The sequence below is a fragment of the Orycteropus afer genome, unplaced genomic scaffold (assembly GCF_000298275.1).
Source record: "Orycteropus afer afer isolate SDZICR_OR568_19922 unplaced genomic scaffold, OryAfe1.0 scaffold00020, whole genome shotgun sequence".
Taxonomy (NCBI): Eukaryota; Metazoa; Chordata; class Mammalia; order Tubulidentata; family Orycteropodidae; genus Orycteropus; species Orycteropus afer.
The window spans coordinates 14,877,136-14,902,938 of NW_006921607.1; the positions used below are offsets into that span (position 1 = coordinate 14,877,136).

The following is a 25,803-nucleotide window of genomic DNA, read 5'->3' on the forward strand; positions in this document are numbered from 1 at the left end:
CCAGGAGTGGTGAGTAATGGTTTGTCCCCAGCCCTACTTTTAAAACTTAATCTTTGATGAGAATAAGTTCTCAATATTGGTTTCCTTTTCTTTTAAGTAAACAGAGATTCTGCAGAGGACAGATTTTATGTTAAAGGTACCAACCAGTTAATTAAGTTCTGATTTCTTGTGGTTTCGTTATACTAGTTATAACGACTATCTTTCTAAACCATAAATTTGATCACATCAAGGACTTCGGATTACCTATAGGATTGAGGCCCTGTGCTTAATATGGCATTTAGGGTCTTTGGTAATCTGATTCTATTCTCTCTCTCCATATTCTCCTGTTTTCTTATATATCACATATACTTCAGCCACCTGAATTACTTGCAACCTTTCTTTCCTCTTAGTCTTGTCTCATTTTGTGGGTATAGGCATTCAAAGGAGAGGCGATAGCATAAGCAAACACATGTGGGTGTGAGAGAGCAAGTTCTGAGTAGAAAATTACCGATGGTGTAGTGCTGCTAGAATGTGAAAGCCTAGGAAGAAGAGTGGAGAAAGGAGATGAGGCTGTGGAAGTCGGACCCTAGAGGTCAGGACTTCAGCTTTACTCTTTGTGTTCCAAGTACAGTCATCCACAAACCCCTTTATTGAATGAGCAGGTAAGTGGTGTAGTGAGATGACTGTTGAAAGTTAAGTGACTGGATCACCTGCTGAAACCTATGTAAGACATTTTAGAAAAGATTATAACTTGATAGATATTTATTGTGCTTGTTCTAAGGCATATATATAAGCAGTGAGGGAAAAGACAAATCCCTAACTTTGTGGAAATTACATTCAGGTGAAAGGAGAATATAAAATAACAAGCTATAGGCAGATCAGGAGATAAATTATGGAGAAAAGTTAAAGGGGTAGGGATTATAATTTTAGAGAGATATTAGAGAAGGACTCACCAAGAAGGTGCTATGTGAGTCAAAAATTGGCCCAGTCTAACGACAGCAGACCTGAAGGGAGGAGAGGGAATGAGCAGTCCAGAGTCTGGGGAAATAGTGTTTCAGACGAAGTGAACTGGAACATGTAAAGGCCCTGGGGCAGGAGGGCCAGTGTAGCTGGTGTGTGTGTGTTGGCGGGGGTAGAGTGGGTAGGAGATGAGGCCAGAGACATAACAGGCTGTGCTGAGAGAGGCTGTCTAGCCTTTGTAAGTACTTTCACTTTTACTCTGGGAGAACGGGAATAACCAGTCGAAGTTTTGAACAAGGGACTGACATGATCTGACTAAAGAGCAGCTAGAATTATGTTTCTGAAATTTGAGAGTAGAATGTAGAAGGGCCAGGGGGGAAGCAGGGGTGCCAATGATGCACTAATCCAGGCGAGAGATGGTAGTGGCCCAGGCCAGGTTGATAGCAGAGGAAGGGTGAGTTTATTCATCTCTGCATATATTTTCAAGGTGGATTAAAAGTGTTTTATCACAAATACTAAATAATTCTATCCTATCTTTTAGCTGTATAAGCTATCAGTGGAAAAGCCCCTCCCCCATTTATCCTTAACCCTCACCTCTGATTGCAGAAGGGACAAATAGTTGAACAAAAGAAGAATTAATTTCTGTCTAATTCAGTGAAATTTGCCACTGATTGTTCATAAGTGATACAGTTGGGCTAGGCTAGGCTTAAACTTCATCTCACCTCGGAGTATTAACTCAAGCTTTGGGAACGTTCTGTCAGGATTGGAGGGGACTAACATTCCCATCTCAGTTGATTTTGGCATAGTTTCTTCTTGAAGTAACTATTAAAAATATTTGATAAATAGAATGGTGTAGGGGTAGCCCTTCTTGTTGAAAGTCACTAATGATAAGGTCATTGACACTGCATTTAAACTGCCATCCAAGCAGCCTCAGAAAACAGCAGTTTGGTGGATAGTGAATTTTCCCTCTGAAAGTCTTCCGCTGCTCTTCTTGTATCTGAGGTTTTATGGTAGGCAGCTGGTTCAGCTGAGGGCTGGATAGAGTCATCTCATTGAGAAATACTGTTTGAAGAATGTTCTATGTCAATTTAAAAAAAAAAAAAAGGCTACCTTCCTTCAGATATAAATCACAAAGGACTGTTTTAGCCTCAGTGGTTAAAAAGTTATCTTAGATACCCTTGTGTAAGTATGGACTATAGATTTAGTCCAGAATATAGTAAGTATGAAGTAGTTAATTCAGAGTTAAGGTCAGTCTTGGCATGTATGTGTGTATAACTGTTTATACATGTAGGGGTGTTGGTGTGTTAGGATTGATGAATTGTGGTCATTTTATTCCCCATTTTAAACATTTGTGTTTATTGCAATCATTTTTTTCTGTTTTTAAAAGTTTTGGCTCACTTTTTTGAAAAAGTAAGCTATAAGCTATCACAATTGGTATCATTGATTTTTGATAAATTCTCTGTAAAAATCGTCCATTGGCTTTTTGCCCTGTTTGCTTTATCTTTCAAAGGGGAAAAAAAGATTACACCTGTAATATAATCTCTCTCCCTTCCCTACCCACCACAGGAAGAATGTGATTTTTGGTCAAGCCGGGCATCCAAGTATCACAATATGTGCCTTACTCTTCCTCCTGTTTTTAAATATGTAAATCATTTAGTCAGGTGTTGATTTTTTTTTTCCCCCCTAAGTAGGTCTACCCTAATGGAAAAAAAAAAAAAAAAAAAAACCTGAAGCTTATATATATCTTTTCATCTTTTCTGGGCAGAGAGGCAGATGAAGGCTGTAAAAAACCTTTAGAAAGATTGCTGAACATCTGGCAAGAAAGAAGTGTGTATGGCGGCGAGTTCATACAGCAACTGAAGCTGTCTATGGAGGACTCCAAGAGCCCTCCCCCCAAAGGTAGAAACATCACCACATGTTTACAGCTCTTGGTCTTTACCTACTTTCGAATCAAATATGAAAAGCTGCATTGGGGGTTGCTGTGAACCACCAGCGATTATATGATTCTTCCGAGAGATGATCATGAATGATGGTGAGAATTTATGTGGTGCTCGCAGTGTGCAAGCCTGGTTCTAGTACTCATGCTGTTCATCATCTCGTGCTCTGACTTTTGCTCTGTACCCTCCTTGTCTCTCTTCTGCCTTTCAGGGACTTACCTTGGCCAAGGGAAAGGAATAACAAAATTGTTTCCAGTTGTGGAGAACTGGGAAGTACCCTGGACTCAGATTTATCCTATCCCTGCCATTAATTACTATGAGATCTTGAATGAGGCCCTTAGCCCTTCCAGAACTTGGCTGCATTATAATGATGTGGATTTTGGAACATACTTTTATGGCTGTTAGTTTGCTGCCTACAATCGATTTTGGTCTTTACTGAAACCAGGACATTCTCAGAAAATATATACATGTATGTGTGTGAATGTGAATTTTACCGAGTCTTTCATAAGCGCTTATGTTATTGTCTCTTCAAAAATATGTAAGATGATCAAATGCTACTTGGTTGTTTGATTTTGGGCTATTTGTGAGTTAATTCAAATTGGCATGATGTGTTTATAGCCCCTGATCTGATCGGATCGCATACATACTCATTTACCTGGAGGATCATACTTTTTCGGACCTTTTATAATCTGAGGTAGTCTACTTTTCCAGATTCTTCTCCTAACATGCACACCATATTCTTTGGCCACATTGACTCACCTGCAGTTTCCCCTCAGGATGCTCTTTGGTACCCCTTCCTTTTCATCCGCTATTATGTCTGCCTGAAATGGCCTCCTGCCCCTTTCCCTCTATGGTGAACTTACTCTTTAAGAATGCTGCTCTCCTGGTGTAACCACTGAGACTATGGCCCCTAGCTGCCCTTCAGGTCTGGAATTGAACCCACAACTGGGGTTTCCAGCCAAACAAAGTACAGGCATGTGAGTTAAACATTTACCTCAAGTAGACACACGCCCTGGAGAGAACAATCATGGGAGAAGGAAGGGCTGCTTATGCACAGGGAGATAGCTCAGGGTGCAGAAGAGTATGAAGGGATGGACACTGGGAGGAGGTAACTATGGGGAGGAAGTGGGAGGGGAGCTGCTGCATTGTAAATTTTGGTCAATGACATGAGACAAAGTATATGTGAACTGCTGTGTGAAAAGTGAATTTACTCTGTAAATCTTCACCCAAATCCTAATAAAAAAAAAAAAAAGAATGCTGCTCTCATCTTGACATCTCCTAGCTCATGTGGGCACATGTAGCCCTTCCTTCCTTGTTCCCCTGGTACTTCCTACCTGTCTCTGGATAGAACTTAACCATGATTGGTGTAAGTAATAGCATTATCCATTCAGCAGTCCTTTATCCTGTGCCTTGCATGAGCTCTTCCAGGTCTAAGATTATGTGCATTTTAAGATGCATTTTAAGTTTCCCGTGAAACTAAAGGTTTGAGGCTTTCTAAGGGTGACATTCAGAAGGAAAATGGGGCAATCTACTTCTGTAGTGATACTGCCTCGGAAACCCAAGGAGGGGTCGCTATGAGTCAGGTCTGATTCGATGGCACATAACAACATCAGCAACAACAAGGGTGATTTAAATGCTTTCAGACTACAGGTTGTTATTTTAAACTTGATGGAAGACAATTTTGGGGTCATTCTGGTTGTGGCTTCTGAAAAGATATTTTCTGCTTTGGATTCTGGAAGTGTTTGTATTGTGTCCTTTAAAGTGCTTCTGTTTGGTGTTGGGGAATTGCCCAGTATTCTTTTCTCTACTCTGCCCTAGAGTTCATTGGTAAGTAGTACTTTTTTTTTTTTTTTCCTTCCCACCTTTGGGCAAGTAAGAGATCTCTATAAAAAGGATATTTAAAGCTAAATGTTGAATTTTAATTCAGTAAGCATTTGCTGCACATGTGTTTTGAGTAAATAGCTAGATGCATAGTACCTAAGGCATTTGACTGCTAACCAGAAAGCTGGAGGTTCAATCCCCCAGCCACTCCTGGGAAGGAAAATTGGACAATCTGCTTCCATAGTAATACCACCTTAGAAACCCAGGGAGGGGTTGCTATGAGTCGGATCCAACTCAGCGGCAGTGAGATTGGTTTGGTTTTGGTAGATGCTGTGGGAGGTGTCGGGGAGAGGAGTGGGAAGTAGTTCTGTACTCAGGGAGCAGCCAGACAAAGTGAGGAATTTGTGGCGGTGGTAGATTGGAAAATAACTCCATTGGGTTGAGTCTAGACGTTAACAATAACATAGGCAGTATTTCTCTATCTGGAAGATAAACTAATCTGAAGATAATTTCTCTTTCTCTGTGAAGATGAAAACAAATACCAAAAAGTTGCAGTGTACCAGCTAACTGCTCTGTTTTCACACTATCTTCTTTGGACCTGAGTTATCAGAATATTTCACACAATCCTTTCAAAATGTTGATGAGTTCTCCAGAAGTTTATTTCCCAATTTAAATAGTCCTTTTATAGTCCAGCTTTGATTCAAGGGTAATTCTTTGTCTTCACACAACTTTTAGAATTTACTTTTGGAATAAAAATTTTCCTGTGGAACTTTCGCAGTTCTTATAATATTGGAGAATGAATAAGTTTAGGAATTCTGTTTTAGTAATACCGCCTCGAAAACCTAAGGAGGGGTCGCTGTGAGTCAGATCCACTCGATGGCAGTGCGTTTGGTTTTTTGGTTTCTCGTATCTTAAGTTAGAGCCCCTGGGTGATGTAAACACTTAAGGGGCTTGGCTGCTAACTGAAGGTTGGAGGTTTGAGTCCACCCAGAGATGCCTTGGAAGAGACACCTGATGATCCACTTCCCAAAAAGTCAGCCATTGAAAGTCCTTACAGAGCACACTTATACTCTGACACACACAGGATCGCTATGAATTGGAATTGACTTGATGGCAACTGTTTTTTATTTCTTAAGTTATATACCTGTCTCCCCAGGTGTGAGACCCAGGTATTCTAAAGTTCTCTTTCTATTCTTGGGAACAGAGGCTGTTGTCTGACTGAATAGAGCTTTATTATTTGCTTGAGACCCACATGAATCACATAGTATGTAGTTTTAGAAGTATTTAGGAAGGAAAGGGTACAAAGGAACTAGGACTGAGTACCTGTTATCTGTGAGCCTCCCATGTTAATTCTTTTTAGGTCTTACAGTTACTCTCAGAATTTGGCATTATTTTCATATTTCAAATGAGAATGCTAAGACCCCAAAGGAATAGTAATTTGGTTCAAGGAGATATCACTGATAAGTGGGGAATTCAAACCCAGATCAATCTAACTTTAAAGCTTTTGTTCTTCACAGGGTACTTTTTCCTAAAAGCACATAGATTCCGTAGATTTGAATTATAACCGGAATTCATGAATAGGTCACTCAAGTTTCCTATTCAGAACATGAGTCTGCAATCAGACTTCCAAGCTGTGTGACCTTGGGGATGGCATTTGACCTTTCTGAACTTCAGATCCCTCCCTGTACAATATGGCTATTAATAGTAACACCTCCTAAGTTGTTTTGGGGGTTACTTGAGACAGTGCAGGTAGGATCTTGTTAGCAGGACCATGAGGTGACTGTTTTTTCCCCTCCCACTTCTCATATCTCAATATTCTGAGTTTCTAATTGTGAATCAGTGGCAAAAGTAGGAAGCTTTGAGTATTTTCAGTCACCAGATTTTGTGCAGGTCCAGGGAGCATAGAGGCTAAAGAGCACGAACTCCAGCTCCCTGGGTCCAAGTCTGGACTGGGCCGCTCAGTCCAGTGAGGTAATAGAAGAAGGTGCTTTTAGAACTGTGCCTTTTATTTGTAAGTCCACAAGTAAAATCTCATGTGCTTTTAAAATTTTTTCTATTGTGTTCCAGAGAGGGAGCATAAAGGGAGATGTTGCAAATTGTCCTTACTCATTATTTTCTCGTTGTAAAAGTTATATGAGATCTGTGGGATTTTTTCTTTTTCCAGTTATTATTTAATCCCAGAAAATTTGAGGTGAATCCTTTTGAAGATCCAGCTTTACTAGTAGATGACTTAGTTTCATAATGTGATTTGGGAGCCTTTAGACGATTTTTTTTTTTTTTTTTTGCCTTAAAATTAGTTATATACTCTGCCATAGTGTCTGAACTTCTACCATAATCACAGCTCTAAGAAGCATACCATAAATTCTTAGGTAACCTGGATTACTTGAAGGTTAGCTGAATCCAAGCCTCCTTAAGACACAGGGACAGGTTGGAGGAGAGAATACAAAGTGTGCAGTATGAGGACAGGGGAACACTGGCCACCTACAGTGTTTGCCCTGTAAACAAGGTGGTAGAGTGAGTGAAAAACAGGGAGTGTTAAATACCATTGGCAGGAGTCAAGTTGGGAGGGGAAGGATGCCTTACCTTAAATTCAGAACGGGACTGATAGCTTTCCTAGGTTAGTTTTAATGGCTATCTGACTTGATTAAGAATATTAGGCATTCTGACTGCTAACTTTACAGATTCGTCAAGGTTGAGTTCGCAGAGGGCTCTCTCCTCAAAGGGAAGCAGTGGTAGTAATTTCTGGGACAGCACTGGCGCTTTCTAAGCTCCATGCTTCCTCCGCTTTGAGAGGTTTCACACTTAAGTCTTTTGATACTTTCCTGGGTACATTTAGGGATGTGAAGGAACAAACATTATTTCTATCAGAGAGGAAAGGCCTGTGTCTGCCAGGAGCCCAGCAGCCATACAAAGTAGCAAGTGCCAGGTACTTAAAAAGAGAGTCTAAATTGGACAGTGAAAAAGAAGGAAGAAAAATGGATGCATTCTAATTAAGGTGTTGGTGAAAACACGACTAACTTTAGCAGGGACTGCCAAAAGAACAAACAGATCAATCTTAAAAGAAATATAACCAGAATGCTCTTTAGACACAAAGATGGTATGACACGGGCTTGCTTATTTTGAATACATCTTCAGAAAAGACCAAAGGCTGCCATGTTTGGTAAAGTAGGCAGTCAAAGAACATGAGATAGATTGACACAGTAGCTACCACAGTGGACTCCGAGGCGCTAGTGATTGTGCAGATGGCGCAGGGCCAGGCAGTGTTTCACTGTATTATGGATAAGGCCGTCAGGAGTTGGAGTTGACTGGACAGCATTTAACAACAGGTGCTGTGGGGGTTCAGAGGGAGAGCATGACGACTGAGAGAAGAGGGCTCAAGATGACACATTACCATACAAATAGCCTTTCCGCTTAGGAGGAGATTCTAAGACCATTAGATGCCATTCTAGGTTTTTGAAAAGAGACCATCAGAACACGGCTTTAGGAAGATTAATAATTGAGTGTTGCCTAAGTGGGAAAAGGAGCAGCTAGCGGCAGGGAGATCAGTTGGGACATTGGTCTGAACTAGGCACAATCAAAAGTAGAATGTTGATCAGAGACTGGGAAAGAGCAGAGAGAGGACGTATGGAAGAGATCCCTCAGAGGTGCAGGATCTGCGAAAAGATGGGACTTGGGGAGAGATTCTAGTGGTCTCCAAGGTTTTGTACTTGGAATATAGGGCAAGTGAAAGCGTTGACACCTAAAATAGGTAGCTCAGGGAAGGAGGCACCCCATGGGGTAATTGATGAATAATTCATTTCCAGAAATCTTAGGTTTATAGCATGAGTGGGTCTTCCTGGTGGAAATGGGAGAGAACTAGAAAAACTGAATGATAATGATTAATACCTCCAGTTACACTCACTTTCATTAGTATGGCAAAGGACTGTACTGTTCCTTTCATCAGTTTGATTTCAGTCTTGAGTAGCAGCATGAAGCAGTAAAAAGAGTTCTGGATTAGGAGGCAGAAGACTTTAGCTGTAGGACCCAGACTTAAAGAGGTCCTTTACTTTGTACAAATCACATCTTGTGGGCCTTGATACGTTAGTATGAAAATTTGAAGGGGAAGGGGAAGCAAAGACATGGGCTCACCTAAGGCCTTCCAGTGCCAAAACTCAGTGATCCAAAGTGTTTGGTAGGAAGTGATGTGTGGTTTTTACATATAATTTTTCCTCTGTGGGACTTTGAGAATGGAAGGATTTGAACTTTTGACTGTTTCCAGCTTCTTTAGCAAACAGTGATTATTGAGCACACTTCTAGGTGCTTAGAAGCAAACAAAATAATATAATTTTTTTTTGCTCTTGGGGTACTTAGATTCCAGTGGCCACTCCTCACACAGGAACACTTTGTGTTGCAGTAGCTAGATGTCTGTGTGGGTCGTACCACATACCACACACTAATTAGGTACCTGCTGTGTGCAAGGTACTGTTAGATATTTCATATGTAAGTTATATCTTAATAGATTTTTCATTGAAAAAAATAACAGCAGTCTTTACTTTGCATGGTAGATGGGACTGTAAAAATAACCATGGAAGTAGAAACCATGCAAAAAGATCTTGAGCAGCAGGAAAAATTACCGTTGTTCTGTGATGTTTTCATAAATTTTTTGTCAAAGCATTAAAACCTACCTAAATGTGTAGGAAAACAGGAAAGATAGTAAAACTATTATTTACTGTGCTATCATTTAAAGTATAAAGATTGAGACTGAAAACGTGTTTCATTACCTTGTAGCAAACCTGTCAGTAGTGTTTTAAATAGCATTTATTTTCTCCCTCTCGTCGTATAATTTATGATATAGAGGAGGCGTCTTTTCTATGCCTTGGCAAGTTATTGTACACCTTTCTAAGTTTGACTCAACTTCCAACATGTTATCCATTTTACCGTCAATGTCGTGAAATAGCTCAGAGAGTTCCTTTAAGCATAGAGTTTATGCTGGCATCATTCCTTGGGATGTTGTCATCCTTTTCATCACAACCGTTTTCTTCATGTATGTTGATGAGTTTACATTTGTTAAATTCCTGTCTACAGACTAGAGTCTCTAGGGTGATGGCATGTCAGCATTTCCACAGCCAGCTATAACTCCGTTTATGTTCAGTTCAAATTCACACCCAGCATTAGTTTAGTTTTTGTTTCTTTGCTGCATTTCCTCTTGGCTGGACAATTCCCTCTTTCAATTATTCATGTTTGTCAAATGTAGTGTGGGTTTTATCATTGGGAGACAAGGAAGCAACACAGCTAAACACTTGGCTGTCTTTACATAAACTGAATAACAGATGTGCAGTGATCAGTCACTGACAGACTTTGAAAGAAGTGACATGATTGATCACTGATCATGATGTATGTTTATTATTTATGTAATAATTTGTGAACTGAAGAGTTGCAGCGAAGTTTGTACTTTTTGAAATGCTCTGTGTTAGTATGCCATGGTAACTAAAATTTGAACTGTATTATGTGTCATTGAACTAAAGTGTAAACCATGGTAACAAATTCATGTATATCAGAATCAGCAAAAACAAGGATTGCTTGCATTGTTTATGTTGATGGTTCTTTTTGTAATATAGCAGACAAAAACATTAAGAAAACATAAAACCTGTGGTATTGACGTGGTTTTGATTTCAAGCATTGTTTGATAAGTTAATGCTTGGTTCCAGAGGAAGATGTTGAAGGAAAATGTGTATATTATTCTATTAATAACTGATGGTGTGTTTGAAGGCAGGCGCATGGTATCCCAGGAGGGTAATTGTGTGGTAATAAGTAATTTGAGTTTAGTGAAAAGTGCATAGCGTTGAGAGTCATACCCTTCTATGGGTTTTTTGGCCTCTGTCGGCCTTTGTTTTTTTACCTGTGAAATGGAGATAATACATCTTAGAATCGTTCAGAGGATTAAATGTAAATAAACTGTTGCAGTGCCCGGCACATGCTAGGTGTCCAATAGTTTCTTTACTTTCCAAGCCAGAAATTTGTCATTTAGATTGATTTCCCATAGTTATCTGGCATTTATTTTGTATTGTCTAATTTGATGCAAAAGGAATGATTTGGAATTTAAAAGCATACAGTACACATGATAAAGAATGTAACCTGTCAGCCCCAAAAGTGGTTAATTTTAAAATGGCAGTTTTAAGTAATTTCTCTCAATAGTATCAATCATATTTCTTAGTAATGGTTATTTTTAATTTTAAGATTAAAATTAAACAAATTAGGTTTGTTTTATTTAAAAAGGGATAGTTTGAAAGATGTTTGTGTTTAGAATTTTTGACATGGTTTTATTTATGGGCTTCTCTCTTCCATTTGTTTTCTACAGTCATTGGGAAGTGTATCACATCACATTTTTATGCACTATGTTCTCTCTGAACCCTTGTACATTTAGGTTTGCTTCATTATATTATCTGATGGCTTTTTTTTTTTTATCATTTTACTTCTCCTGTTAACTTTTTGTTTTTAAGATAAGAATTTTTGATTAAATGTGATCGTTTTGGAAAGTTTCACTTTTAGATGCTTGTTTCAATAGTATTTTTCCAAGGGAGATCAAAGCCTATTTGACTCTTTTCAATAGTGTGGGGAGCTACAACCAACTTTAAGTAACTAGCATAAAAGGTTAATAATGTTAAATCATTTCTGAAAATGTACACTCTTTCTGCCTTTTTTTTTTTTTTTAACATGTGGCCCATTGTGCATGACATTTGACCCTATCTGCAAGATTTATCACTCTAATATTCACTTTTTTCTTCTAGTAACAGAAGAGAAGAAGTCTCTGAAGCGAACTTTTCAGCAGATACAAGAGGAAGAGGATGACGACTATCCTGGAAGTTACTCCCCCCAGGATCCTTCTGCAGGACCCCTCTTGGTATGTCTTCACCACCTCCAGAGAGTAGGGCAGAGTGATTTAGTGAAATGATTTCTGATTGGAAGATGACGGCCACAAGGTGGCACCAGTAGGCAGTAGTCTGGAATCATCAGGTGTTCGGACGCTGGGTGCAAGTCCACCAGTGAAGCTTGCCAGAAAGCAGGCTTGCCTTTGTGTTCGAGTGCCTTGATTCTGAGATGGGTTCTGTATGTTTGTTAAATACTTAAGACTTTTATTTTTCCCTCTCCCAGAAAAATTTTTTTTTTTTTTTTAATTTTTTTTTAGAAATTAAAAATGTTTTTTAAAAATAGAATTTTGTGAGAAGATTAGATAATGTTACAGGTACATTCAGAAGACCTCTACTATGGCCTGCCTTTAGTAGCAGGGTTATTTTATAAGTAAACAACTTGCTGGTTTCTAAGGACAGTCTGTGTGGCAATAGCAAATGTGCTACACTGTAACCTATTTAAATATTAAAACAGGGAGCTGGCATTTACTGCGTTTTTAACCATGTGTTGGCCTTGCTGAGCCCTTCATATAAGTTAACTTAGGAGCTTTATGCAGTTAGTTCATTTTATTATTTACTTAATTACAGTCAAAGAAAATGACGATCAGGGAGACAGACTGAGTAATTTGCCCACTGTCTTAATGTGAGTCTAGGTCCATCTAACTTCAGAGCCCATCCTCTTCCCTAAAAGTCTTAGACACCTAGTGCTGCTGTAATGGAAATACTGCTGGTGGATGACTTTAACAAACACATTTATTCTCTCATTGTTGAGGAGGCTGGAAGTCCAAATTCAGGGCCCCAGCTGTAGGGGGAGGCTTGCTTTCTGTGAGCTCTGGGGGAAGATCCTTACCTCCTTGTAACATCTGGGGCCTGATGTCCCTTGGAGATCTCCACATGTCTTGGCATCAGTCCTCCCCTGGGTCTAAGAGAGTATCAGTGCTGGGACCCTGTGTCCCAAGGACACATGCTGTTAACTGTCTCTTCTTTCTTGGTGATACTGAGGTCACTCCTTGTCTGCTTGCTTATCTCTCCTCTTAAGATAAAGGGAACTCAGTCCATCTCTCAGAGAGGCTCCCTTTATATTGGATCAGGCCATGACCTGAGTAAGTTTGTTGTATCCCACCCTAATGCCCTTCAAACTGATTAGTTGGTGACATCAGATCACATCATGGGGGGTAATTGCATCATTACGTAACTGCCAAACCACTAAGAATCATGGCCTAGCCAAGTTGAGACATATTTTGGGGGACACAATTCAGTCCAGACACTGGATCACACTGCCTCCTATCATTTTGCCTAGAACTCCTTACTTTATTACATACTAACATGTTTTTTGCTATGTCAAAATGTTGAATTAGGCTGGTGATTAAATGATAGCGCTTACCTTACCCTCACCTGCTGCCATTGAGTTGATTCCAACTCATAGCAACCCTATAGGACAGAGTAGAACTGCCCCATAGAGTTTCCAAGGCTTTGATCTTTATGGAAGCAGACTGCCACATCTTTTTTCCACAGGGCGGCTGTCGGAGTTGAACCATGACTTTTTGGTTAGCAGATGAGTGCTTAACCACTGCACCACCAAGTTTCCTTCATGATAGCACTGTCAGCCCATATATCCTTGCATTTAACAAATATAACACACATAGCCTTAGTAACCGACTGTCTGGATAATCTGACAACCACCTACAGAGTCATTTACCACCTCTGTCATTGTGGACTGGCTGGCTTGTCAGCATCTGTGTTTTCTGGCAATTTTAATAAATCTCTTCTTGGATATACACAGAATATGCATTCCTTGTTTGCTCTTCTCATTTTTTTGCTTCTTTATTTGTAATAAGTGAGTTTGACACATTTTAATTTTGGCAGAGGCTGCCAAAATTGAAAATGTTCTTTTTCTAAAGCAAACCCAAGAAAGAATTGAAGTAAGTGGTATACATTTCATTTAATCAGTCGAAACCCAATTGATGAACATCTTGTGTATACCTTTGTACTAGAGACTGTTCTGTACTGGAAATCATGTAGCGTTTGAAACTGAGCTCCACTTAATCCAGACTCCATCTTCTTAAGTTGCTGAAGACATGGTCTTTTAAATTTTTTTGTTTTGTTTTTAAGGGATTATGTAGAATTTCATTCTTGGCCTGCCGTGGACGTAGAAAAGTTAATTTTGAACATTTCCTTAGACTTCGTATCATTGACTTCAATATAAGCTCTGGGATGAGAACAATTTTTTTAGATGTCAGGAAAGACAGGTTTTAGAATTTGTCTCCACCTCATTTAACTGCAACTAATTTTCTTCAAGCCTCCATATCTCTTAATGGATAGTGTTGTTTGTGTTTTCATTGTACAGACTGAGGAACTAATCAAAGCTTTGCAGGATCTGGAAAATGCCGCATCAGGGGATGCTACTGTCCGACAGAAAATTGCTTCTCTGCCCCAGGAAGTGCAAGATGTTTCTCTATTGGAAAAAATAACAGGTGAGAAGGTAGATTCTGGACCAAAGATGAGGAAAGGAAAAATCTCTATCACATCAAATCCTAGGACATGCTTGTGTCTGCAGGCATAGGCTCTCAGTGTGGTATTGGGTGCTCTGCCCCATTGGGATTTGCACACATAACTCATGCTGAAGAATGAAGCAGCTGGAATCGCCAAAGCTTGCATAGTGATTCTAGGGGTGGTTGCAAAAAAGGCACTGTCAGTAAGGCCTCTTAAAGACAGTACAGATTGTGTACAGGGAGGCATTAACTCATGACCCTCTTTTACTAAAAGCCGGAAGTTTGTGATATGATGTTAGGTGATTTACATAGGCAGTCCCTGGGTTATGAGCATCCAACTTACAGAAAACTCCTACTTGCCCTGTAATGTTATGTATATTTGCCTTCACTTTGAAAGAGTTGATTTAACCCCTAGTCACAAAAAATTCGTAATCACAATCACCAACTTACTACACATTCTCAAAGACACAGTTCGGAATGGCTCTCGTTTGTAACCCAGGGACTGCTTGTACAGTGTGTGCTGCCAAACACCATAGATGATGGTGCCTTCTCTGCCAAGAACGCCAGGTGTGTATTGTTAGCATGTCGTTTTTTGCTCTAATGGTGGTTAAAGAAGGGAGGGGCAGTTGGCATTAGTCCCGCTTTATGCATGGGAAATTGAAAGGAAGGAATGACCTGTGAACTAGTATTTGTAGATGACACTTTGTACTAAGTGCTTCTACTCTTCATGATCTTTGGAGATTGCTGATTTTATACTCCCATGTTGCATAGGAGGAAATTGGGGTTTTGAGAAGTTAGGTGTCTTACCTAGGATCACACAAATAGTGGATCTGGAGCTTCCAACCTAGGCTGCAGACTGTTTTTTCCCTTATAAAAGGCTGGAACTTTATTTTCTACTCTCTTCCAAGGTGCACTGTTTTCTCCCCTCCAATCCTTCGACATGGCCACTTCTCTGACTTCCTCCATATCCGTCTTTTTGAGAGAGCGAATAATGCCTCTGGATTTCTCAGTCAGCCAAGCCATTGTTTGTTCAAAGGTTCTGGCATATTCTTTTACTCTGTACATTGGGACAGAAACTGTTAACCTTCCCCCAGAAATATTTGCAATTGTGCCTGTGTGATTTGTATATTGTCTCTATTTTTTTGGGTCCATTTGTACTTAGACAAAGAGGCAGCTGAGCGTCTTTCAAAAACGGTGGATGAAGCATGTCTGTTACTAGCAGAGTACAACGGGCGCCTGGCGGCAGAGCTGGAGGACCGGCGCCAGCTGGCTCGGATGTTGGTGGAGTACACCCAGAACCAGAAAGATGTTTTGTCAGAAAAGGAGAAAAAACTAGAAGTGAGTATTTTGCAAGGCAGACCCAGATTTCCCTAATTTTCCTTCCTATAGCCCACATGAAGAGGTTTTTTAATAATGCCTTCAGTCAAAGTTAATGTTTTTATGTGACCAGGAAAGAACATATCGGGTTGCAGGAAACAAACAGTGAACTCTTAATCATACCATTTAAGATGTTAATGTCACTTTAGTTTGAATTAAAGCAAACCAAAGACTATTTATTTGGTGGTATTTGGGGTATGCTTAAAATGTCTTTCTTTGGGTCATATTGAAGTTTATTTCTGACTTGTATCCATGTTAAGGCCAGTTAAGTAGGCAGCCCCCAAGCTCTGTCTGTTGTTGTTATGTGCCGTCAAGTCGGCCCTGACTCATAGCGACCCCTCCTTGGGTTGCTGAGGCAGTATCACTATGGAAGTAGATTGCCCAACCTTCCTTCCGAGGAGTGGCTGTGGGTTTGAACTGCCAGCCTTCTGGTTAGCAGTCAAGTGCCTTAGGCACTGTGCTACCAGAGTTCTAAAACTCCACAGGAATGATTATGGAGCCCAGTTGTCAAACTCTTGAGTAGAAACTCTCTTCTACCCTGAGGGATAACATTAGTCTGAGTGCCCTTGGGAGGGGCTTTGGAAATAGTTCCCGCTGTGCACTTGTTTGGCTTCTTAATTAAGTCCGTTGTGGTTTAACCTCAGTGTTTCATCCCTTGGGATAACAGCCAGCAGTGTGGACATTTGGGACACCTTGCTTAGCCCAAGCTGCTAGGCTGCCTTTTCAGGAGTGTCTTCATTTTTCTAAAAGACAAGAGTTGGCCACCAATGGTTTTATGAAGGGAGGACAGTTGTGAGTTGGAGAATCAGTCACATTTCATTGCAAGAAAAACCTTTTAATTCTCACTTGGAGTAATTAAGGGAAAGGAATAGTTTCCCCCTCTGCACTTAGGAAACACAGGTTGTCTGGCCCAGAGGGAAGGAAAATTGAGCTTCTGGCCCTTGTGACTGAGATTAGTTTGTTTGTACTTCACACAGTCATGTGATTTGAGGTGGAAAGTAAGGGATGGGCACTGTTTCATCTTATCTTTATCTGCAATGATCATGAGAGCTGTGATGTGTAGTGGTAGCAGGAACTTCATATTGCTAGCAATTGAATGTGGAAGAAAGATGGAAACGGCTGTATAAAGAGTATGGCTAGGATTTAGAAATCAGCACTGACCAGAAATTCTGAAGGGAGTTTCACAGGCAGCACCAGACGGTCATTTATCTGAAATGCGCATCTTTCACTGAAGAAGCATTTTCAGCACTGCGCCCCGGGACTAATAAGAGAGTGTAATTAATGATTCTGGTTGTAAGTCACCATGCCATCTGTTGAACTGCCCCTTGGCGACACATTAAGGGCTTTCTCTGATCTGTCAGACATTGATTATCATGAGCAGCTGTTGTTGGGTGGAACGTGGCAAGCTACCATAGAGGACGGAGTCTTTGAGAAGGAGATTGGGTTGGTAGGATCGCTTAACTCTTTGCTCCGTGTCCCCTCCTCCCCAGTGACATTTTGTGCATTTCCTGAGGAGTGATTCTGTTGTCTGTGGAACCAGTTGTCTCCTGGACACCACAGAAGGTCATGAAGGAAGAGAAAGAAATCTGATTTGGGTCTGTTCTGTAGCTTTCCGTACCCATCTGGGTGTTGGCATTCCATGGCTTCCAAAGTAGAACATGAAGGTCCCACTGTTGAAAAGTACATATTCTGGATTAAAGGTGCTCCTTCCCAATTCACATTTGTCAGCCATTTGAACAAATGGATTCATTATAAAAATGGAGCTAAATTTGCTGCATTTTAAGAAAGGAAATGACTGAATACAAGAGAACATGTTGAAAGGTAGCTTTATCCATACTTGCTGAAAATGTGACCACTCTCCTTCCAGAATCTAAGGTTGTCTCTCACATCCCCTAATAGACTGATCTTACTCCATCATACGGTGATGGTAGAACTTGCTAAGTATATGCCATAGGAAAGATGCATTTAATACTATGAACTTCAGAGACAGGCAAAGTTTTTTTTTTTCTTTCTGCTTAAAAGGTCACAGAATTGGGCTGACAAGAGGTGTCATTTTGAATTACATTATTTTTGCCAAATCCTCTAAAAGTCTGTTGTTGATGGGGGCAGTACATAAGGTATATCTATCTACCTTTATAACATTGTTTTTTTAATGCAACCAGTCCTTGTTTTAAAACTGCGATTTAGAATACTGATTAAATCTTTTTCATTGTCTTCAGTGTATGTTGTTGTTGTTAGGTGCTGTTGAGTCAGCTACAACACAGCGACCCTGTGTACAACAGAACGAAACACTGCCTGATCCTACACCATCTTTATAATCTTTGCTATACTTGAGTCCATTGTTGCAGCCATTGGGTCAGTCTGTCTCATTGAGGGTCTTCCCCTTTTTTGCTGACCCTTCTTTACCAAGCACGATGTACTTCTCCAGGGACTGGTCCCTTCTGACAACATGACCAAAATACATGCGATGAAGTCTGCCCATCCTCCCTTCTAAGGAGTGTTCTGGCTGTATTTCTTCCAACAAAGATTTGTTTCTTCTTCTAGCTGTCCGTGGTATTTTCAATATTCTTTGCCAACACCACAATTCAATCGCATCAATTCTTGTATGGTCTTATTCACTGGCCAGCTTTCACATGCATATGAGTCAATTGAAAGTACCATGGCTTAGGTCAGGTTTACATTAGTCTTCAAAGTGACATCTTTGTTCTTGAACATTTCAAAAAGGCCTTTTGTGGCAGATTTTCCCAGTGTGATACTACATATGATGTCTTGACTGCTGCTTTTGTGGCCGTTGATTGTGGATCCAAGTAAAATGAAATCCCTGACAGTTTTGGTCTTTTCTCCACTTACGATATTGCTTATTGTTCCAATTATGAGAATTTTTGTTTTCTTTATGTTGCGGTACAATCCATACCAAAAGCTGTAGTCTTTGATCTTTCATCAGTAAGTGCTTCAAGTCTTCTTCACTTTCAGCAAGCAGGGTTGTGATACCTGCATATTGCAGGCTGTTAAGGAGTCTTCCTCCAATCCTGATGCCAAGTTCTTCTTCATATAATCCAGCTTCTCAGATTATTTGCTTAGCATACAGACTAAGTATGGTGAAAGGATACAGCCCTAATGCACACTTTTCCTGATTCTAAACCACACAGTATCCCATTGTTCTGTTCAAATGACTGCCTCTTGATTCGCGTATGGGTTCCTCATGAGTGCAATTAAGTGTTGTGGAATTTATCTTCACAATGTTATCCATAATTTATTATGGGTAACACAGTCAAATGCCTTTCCATAGTCAATAAAACACAGGTAAACATCTTTCTGGCATTTTTCACTTTCAGCCAAGATCTCTCTGACATCAGCAATGATATCCCTCATTCCACATCCTTTTCTAAATCTGGCTTGAATTTCTGGCAGTTCCCTGTCAATGTACTGCTGAAATCATTTTTGAATTATTTTTAGCAAAATTTTACCTGTATGTGATATGATATTACTCCATAATTTCCACATTCTGTTGCATCATCTTTCCTTGGAATGGGAACAGATACGGATCACTTCTAGTCAGTTGACCAGGTAGCTGTTTTCCATATTTCTTGGCATAAATGAATGAGTACTTCCTTCCAGCCTTGCATCCGTTTATTGAAACATCTCAGTGGGTATTCTGTCAATTCCTGAAGCCATGTTTTTCACCAGTTCCTTCAGTGCAGATTAGACTTACTCCTTCAGTACTGTTGGTGTTTAATCATATACTACCTCCTGAAATGGTTGAACATCGACCAGTTCTTATTGATACAGTGATTATGTGGTTTTTTTTTTTTTTTTTCATTTTCTTTTGAAGCTTGCTATATCATTCAATATTGTACCCATAGAATCTTCGGTATTGCAACTGGTGACTTGAATTTTTTCTTCAGTTCTTTAAGCTTGAGAAATGCCGAGCATGTTCTTCCCTTTTGGTTTTCTAACTCCATATCATTGCTCATTTCATTGTAATACTTTATCTTCCCTAGCTGCTCTTTGAAATCTTCTGTTAAACTCTTTTATTTCATCATGTCTTCATTTGATTAGCATCACTGTTTAAATACATAGACTTCTTACTCTTTGGAATTGTATTTATTTGATTAGTACTCTTTCCTTCTGAGAGTTCTAGTAGTAGTATTTTAATTTGTTAATGTTTAGTGTTGTTTTTGTTGTTGTTGAGTTTATATCTTCCTCTGTCTGTATAGACTGCATACCTTTTTTTTCTCTTCTACTTGAAGATTTTATGTTAGATTTCTTAGTGACTCCTGAGCTTTGAGAGAGAGGGTGTGTGACGATTCAGACCCTAGAATGAGTCAGACTTCACGTAGAGAGAGGAGTTATGGATCCCAGAAAGAGATTGTTTCTCCCTCAAGGAAATCATACTCTGGCATAAACAGCACAGATCAATACAAAATCAAAGCAAATAATTACACATAATGTAGATTAAGGAAAGCCCACACACTTCCTGGCAGACAGAAAAGCCTTTGGTGAAAGGAAATAGCAATTGAAGAAGAGAAATGTGTTTGTAAATAGGCAACAGCCAGCCCAGAGCAGACAGGTGTGTAAAGAAAGACAGAGGGAGTAGGAGGGAGGTGCTGGGGACCACAAATGGAGAATTAGGTGCAGTCCTCTCTGAGGAGCTGCCTGTTCATGAAATCAGCAAAACCTGTGCTTGTCAGGAGGCCCGCAGAGAGACGTGCAACATGTCTCCCTCTTCTCAGAGGGCTCACGCTGTAGTGAGGGAGAAACACCAGCAAACAAGGAGTGAGAAGTGTTACAGGAAGGGGCACATCCAAAATCATTGTGTCTTAGTTGAAGTAGACCAAGAAAAAAACAAATGCTACATTAATTTGATTAGGTATTTATTAAAATGGTAAGAGAATTACCAAATGCATGGGCAATTTCTGAGCACCGTGATGCCTCAAGCAGGTCTCCCAAAGTCAGCTGGACACTAAAATGCTACATTAATTTGATTTGATATTTATTAAAATGGTAAGAAAATTACCAAATGCACCGGCAATTTCTGAGCACCGTGGTGCCTCAAGCAGGTCTCCCAAAGTCAGCTGACTGTGTGCTCTCAGCCATTCTGCAGCATCAGGAACCTGTTTGTTCTTCAGTAAATATTCTGTAAACTTTTTCTTCAAAAGTTTGAAAAGATTGCATTAAAAGTGGCTTAACACATTGGACTTAATTTTGGTTGTAAAGAGTATGTTATGTTAACACACAAAAGTAACAGAGGATGCTTGGTAGAAACATCTGTGGGTTTTCTCCTTTGTGGTACTTTTCTCTTTTCCTTAAAATAGAATCATGTCTCATTTTGAAATGACTTTTATTTTTATATTTTACTATCTATTTTTGCTTCTGGGTGACATGACCTTTCCCTTAAAGTCCAGCAAGCCACAACAAGAGCTGCTAGAAATGTTTTTGTGCTGTTTTTGTCATGAACACAAGAAAACCTTGAAATGGGAACAAAGGCATGCACAAGGAAGCTGAACTAGTCCACAGGTGAGGTTCATGAATGTGGAGGACAAAGTGTCCAGACATTAGTTCTCGGAGCAAAGAGAAAGCTGCTCTCTGGTTGACACAGATGGCTTACCCTAAGTGACTGTTAGACGCTCACAAGCCATAATTGGAGTGGGTTGGACTGAGTTCCAGTCTTGTCAGTTTGAATAAAGTATAATAGGGACATGTTCTGTCAGAGTGATCAGGGCATGTGCAAGAATATGTGTTTAGGAAGGAGAGAGAAACCTATATGTGGAAACATTGAAGAAAGAAGAAAAAAGATCAAGTACAATTTCATCACCTTGACGTAGCAGTTGTTTTCATTCAGATCATAATGCTTGATTGTCAGTGATCCCGAACTAGACAGGCCTATGTGTGGTACACGTGACAGGTGAGCACGGATTACCCGCTACACAGGGAAGGACTCTGGAGAAGTGTGTTCCTAGCTGCAGATATTTTTTTATTGAGGTGAAATTCACTTAACATGAAGTAAACCTTTTTAAAGTGTACAGTCCAGTGGCATTTAGCACATTCACCATGTTGTGAAACCACCACTTTCACCAAGCTCCAGAACATTTTCATCACTCCCAAAGAAAACCTAATCCCCATTAAGCAGTCACTCCCCAAGACTGTCTCCTCCCATTTCCGGGCAACCACCAGTCGGCTTTCTGTCTCTGTGGATTTGCCTATTCTAGGTATATCATATCAATAGAATCATGTGATATGTGGTGACTGTGTCTGACTTCCCTCATTTAGAATAATGTTTTCAAAGTTTTCCATGTTGTGGCCTATGTCAATATTTCATTCCTGTCTTTTTGAAGCACAAACGTTTTGTTTTTTATGAAGTCTAATTTTTTTTCCTTTTGTTTTTCATGCTTTTAGTGTTGTATCTAAGAATCCATTGCCAGATCGAAGGTAATGAAGGTTTACTCTTACAAGTTTTATGGTTTAGCTCTTGAATTTAGGTCATTGATCCATTTTGAGTTAATTTTAGAGCTGATGTGAGGAAGGAACCCAATGTCATTCTTTTATATGTGGATGTCTGCTTGTCCCAGCAGCATTTGTTAAAGAGACTATTCTTTCCTCACTAATAATTCAGCATCCTTGTAAAAAATCAATTTACCAGAGATGTATGGGTTTCTTTATTAAGTCTTTCAATCTATAAACATTGGCTGTCTTTTTCTTATTTAGATCTTTAATTTCTGCAGAAGATTCTTAAAGAGCACCTTCGAGTGCTACTCACTGATACATTTAACATTCCAGCGTCCCTCTTTAGGTGCTGTAGGTAACTAGGACATTCGTGTTGCCTTTCAGCAGGCAGCATTAACTTCCACCCTGAAAGAGTGTGCACATTCATGTGTGTACATGCAGCAGAGTCACCAGGGCACAGTCAGGACAGCCAGCTTTGCTCTACAATGTAAAGTGATACAGAGGCCCGGCTGTCTAGGTAAAGTTCTTAATAGGATTACTGAGCTAGACAGAACCTTAGAGATCCTATAATCTGACTTCTGAATTACTGGAGAAACTCACACCAGCAGAGAAGTTAGCCATAACACAGACCAGGAACAGAACCCCAGGCAGATGTCTGGTAACTTTCTACCAGGTTGTGTTTCTGGTTTTTGTTTTTTCTTTTTATTTCATGAGGTCCACAGCAAGGAGACATCCTACACAGAAGAGCAGCCAAAATTGAGTTATTTGAACAGTGTCTGAGAATTTTGTTTTAGGGAAATGATATTTAGGGGCTCAAAAATCTTACCTGAAAGCATTCCCAAAGTGATCTCAGAGAAAGCCTTCCCGAGTTTGAGGGAGCCCAGTGTGCCACCAAGGTTCAGCCACTAAGTGTGCTGAAGCTTGCTGTTTCTCCCCAGGTTGGTAGTACCTCTCCCTTGGCTGTAGTCAATACTCATGAGTAACCTTTATTTTAGACAACACAGCTGGGAATGAGGATGTGGTCCAAAATCCAGCATTGCTTTGTGACTCTATCTTTTTATTTGCAACTTGGTTATAACAACTTGAGAAATTCTTTGGCTGTAGCTGAGGGGCACTAAACCAAACTGATGGCCATCTGTTGTTTTTGGCAGCGTCTCCCACCTCCCTGCAGAGTGCAGATGGTTAGAAACTTTCATTTCAATAATGGGACAGGCAGTAGGTGGAGACAGAGAGTTCCTTTCTGTCAACTCCGTGGTGAATTCTCCCCCTTCCCCTTGATGATCAAAGCCAAGCATCTCCTTGTCCATCAGGGTGTAAAGGTAGGTGATAACAGGTGCTCTCATCCTCATTTTAGATGAGAAAACAAAACTCAGACTTAACATGCATAACGAAGGTCACAGAGGAAATCAGTGATGACTGGAACCTGGGTCTCCTGACTCCTGGGTAGTGATCCATCAGAGGCCCTGCCTAGAGCTGCCCCCTTGTGACTCTGCATAGCCTGGTCCCACTTACCACCTCCCCAGCCCACTGCACTCAATGCCCTTCCTTAGCATATAATTGTTTCCTGCCTTGACTGGCAGACCTTACAGTACCACAGGCTGTTAGAACAGTTGTTGAAGCTGGTCATCCTGCCTACATCTTGGCAAGTGGTCATGGGGGGCTTGTCCTCATGTCCTGTCCCACACAGCAGGCCATGGTGGTGTCATCCTCCAGATTTTCTCTCCCAGATCCCCCCATCCACACAGACTTTCTATGGCATGATACATTGTTCTGTGAGTGATTTGGAGGTTCAGAGGCTCTGTGTTGCATCTTTACATTCTTTCATCCCATTTCAGTCACTGTTCACCCTTGCAGGACTAGATAAACCTTTTTTTTTCACCCTCCTCCTCTAAATGCATCTTATAGCTCAGGCCAGATTTGTAGCCAGGGGCTTTTTTGGGGGGGGGGGGACACTGTGTGGGTGTGTTCTTTGTATGTTACCATGTGAAACCTTTTATGCTTCTTTATCTCTTCTCACTTGAGGAACAATGCCACAGTATAATGTAGTTCACATACATGGTGACTTACGGACATGATTTCCCAACACTTGAGACTTCACACTGAAAAACGACACAATTTTGAAGCATTCCCATCAAGAACACCATACCTTTATTTAAACCAAGTGCTTTATACTTTTAGGTATAGCATTGTTTCCATTTTTATAGGCCAGTTTTGGGGGGTTCCTCTTCCTCTCTGGAGCAGCTCCGCTGACTTCAGCTGCTGTGTGTAGCACTAATTTTTATTTGTAAAGTACGTAGACATGTTAAGTCAAAACAGCATCAGGGCCCCTTGTCACAGCTTGCCTGCCAGCATCCCTGTTCTATTCTTTTCCAGAATACCTGTTCTTAATTCAGACGGTCCTCCCTGCTTCTCCACTCCTCACCCTCCATTATAAAAGTAGTACAGCATGAGAAGCTCAGTCAAACAAACAGAAAAGAAAGGAATCGTAATTTCGTTACCTAGTGACTGACTACTTTTCATACTGATATAATCGAATAACGACTGTTACTTTTCTCCCTGTTTTAAAGCTAAGATAGTTGATCATAATGGGTAGACAGTTTTTTTTGTCACGCTTTTTTTACTTAACATGATCATTTTCCCTTATTAACAAAACTTTATAAACATTTTAATGGCTGCTTAAATACTTATGGTTGGATTTTCAATGGCTATTTTTATTGAGCATGTAAGTTTCTCTCTCTTTTTACTTTGGACTAACTTTCAGTATTGGTATTGTTTCCATCCTGTAGATGTCTAGAAATGGATTGATTGTGTGCATGTTCAGATAGACATTTGTCTTTTAAGTTTACTGAAGGATGTAAGACATTTCAAGGTCTTTGCCACCAGTATAGGAGCCCTGGTGGCGCAGTAGTTAAAATGCTTGGCTGCTAACTAAAAGATTGGTGGTGAGCTTCCTGGGTGGTGTAGACAATCTGCACTCAACTAGTAACTCAAAAGTTGCCTGTTCGAACCCACCCAGTAGCACTGTGGAAGATCCAGCCCTGGGAAGTGGCTTAGGTAAAGATTACAGCCAGTGGGCCAATGGTCGCAAGTGACATCAAACTCAACTGGCATAACATACTACACAAAAACATTGTTCTGCATCCTATTTTGGTGAGTAGCAACTGGGGTCTTAAAAGCTTGCAAGTGGCCATCTAGATGCAATGATGGGTCTTTCCTTGTCCAGAGCAAAGAAGAATGAAGAAAAGCAAAGATGCCTGAAAACAGTCCAAGAAACTAGTAGACCATGTGATCCTCAGCCTATATGACCATGAGACCAGAAGAGCTAGGTGGTACCTGGCTACCACTGTCAACCACTCAGAGGTGGATTGGTGCAGGAGATAGTGGATAGAGTGGGAGGACAATGTGAAACAAAGCTGAAAATCATTGGGGTGGGGGGACAGGTTTGCTGGTCTGATGGAGCCTGGTAAGATTCCTGAGAATATGGCCCCTAGATGACACCCTTCAGTCTGGAACTGAACTTACTCTTGTGGCTTCTAGACAGGCATATGTGGTGAACATTTATATCAGGTAGATAACACTCCTTGGAGCCGTCATTTGTGGGAGAACAGAAGGGCAGTGTTTACATAGGGAGATAGCTCGGGGCGGGAGTGCATGGGAGAGAAGGACACAGGGAAGAGGTAGCTACAGTGAGGAAGTGGGAAGAGAGCTGTTATGTTGTGGGGAATTGCAGTCTGTGTCATGAAACAAAATGTGTATGAAGTACTGTGTGGAAAATGAATTTGCTTCATAAACTTTGACCCAAATCACAATTAAAAAAAAAAAGATTACAGCCAGCCCAACTCCAGAGCATATGGAGTGAGTCTCCTTCAGTGAATACACAAACAAACAAATGCCTAAAATATTGGT

The 25,803-nt window shown here is 40.4% G+C and overlaps 1 protein-coding gene across 1 annotated transcript in view; it reads left to right on the forward strand.

Moving 5' to 3' along the window:
• The window catches only part of RPRD1B (regulation of nuclear pre-mRNA domain containing 1B), a 49,266-nt gene that overhangs the window by 11,641 nt on the left and 11,822 nt on the right, over window positions 1-25,803 (forward strand). Inside the window, exons 3-6 of the mRNA XM_007934657.2 lie at window positions 2,705-2,838; window positions 11,465-11,577; window positions 13,932-14,058; window positions 15,239-15,414. Of these exons, the coding sequence (XP_007932848.1) occupies window positions 2,705-2,838; window positions 11,465-11,577; window positions 13,932-14,058; window positions 15,239-15,414 (550 nt within the window). The remainder of the gene's footprint in view (window positions 1-2,704; window positions 2,839-11,464; window positions 11,578-13,931; window positions 14,059-15,238; window positions 15,415-25,803) is intronic.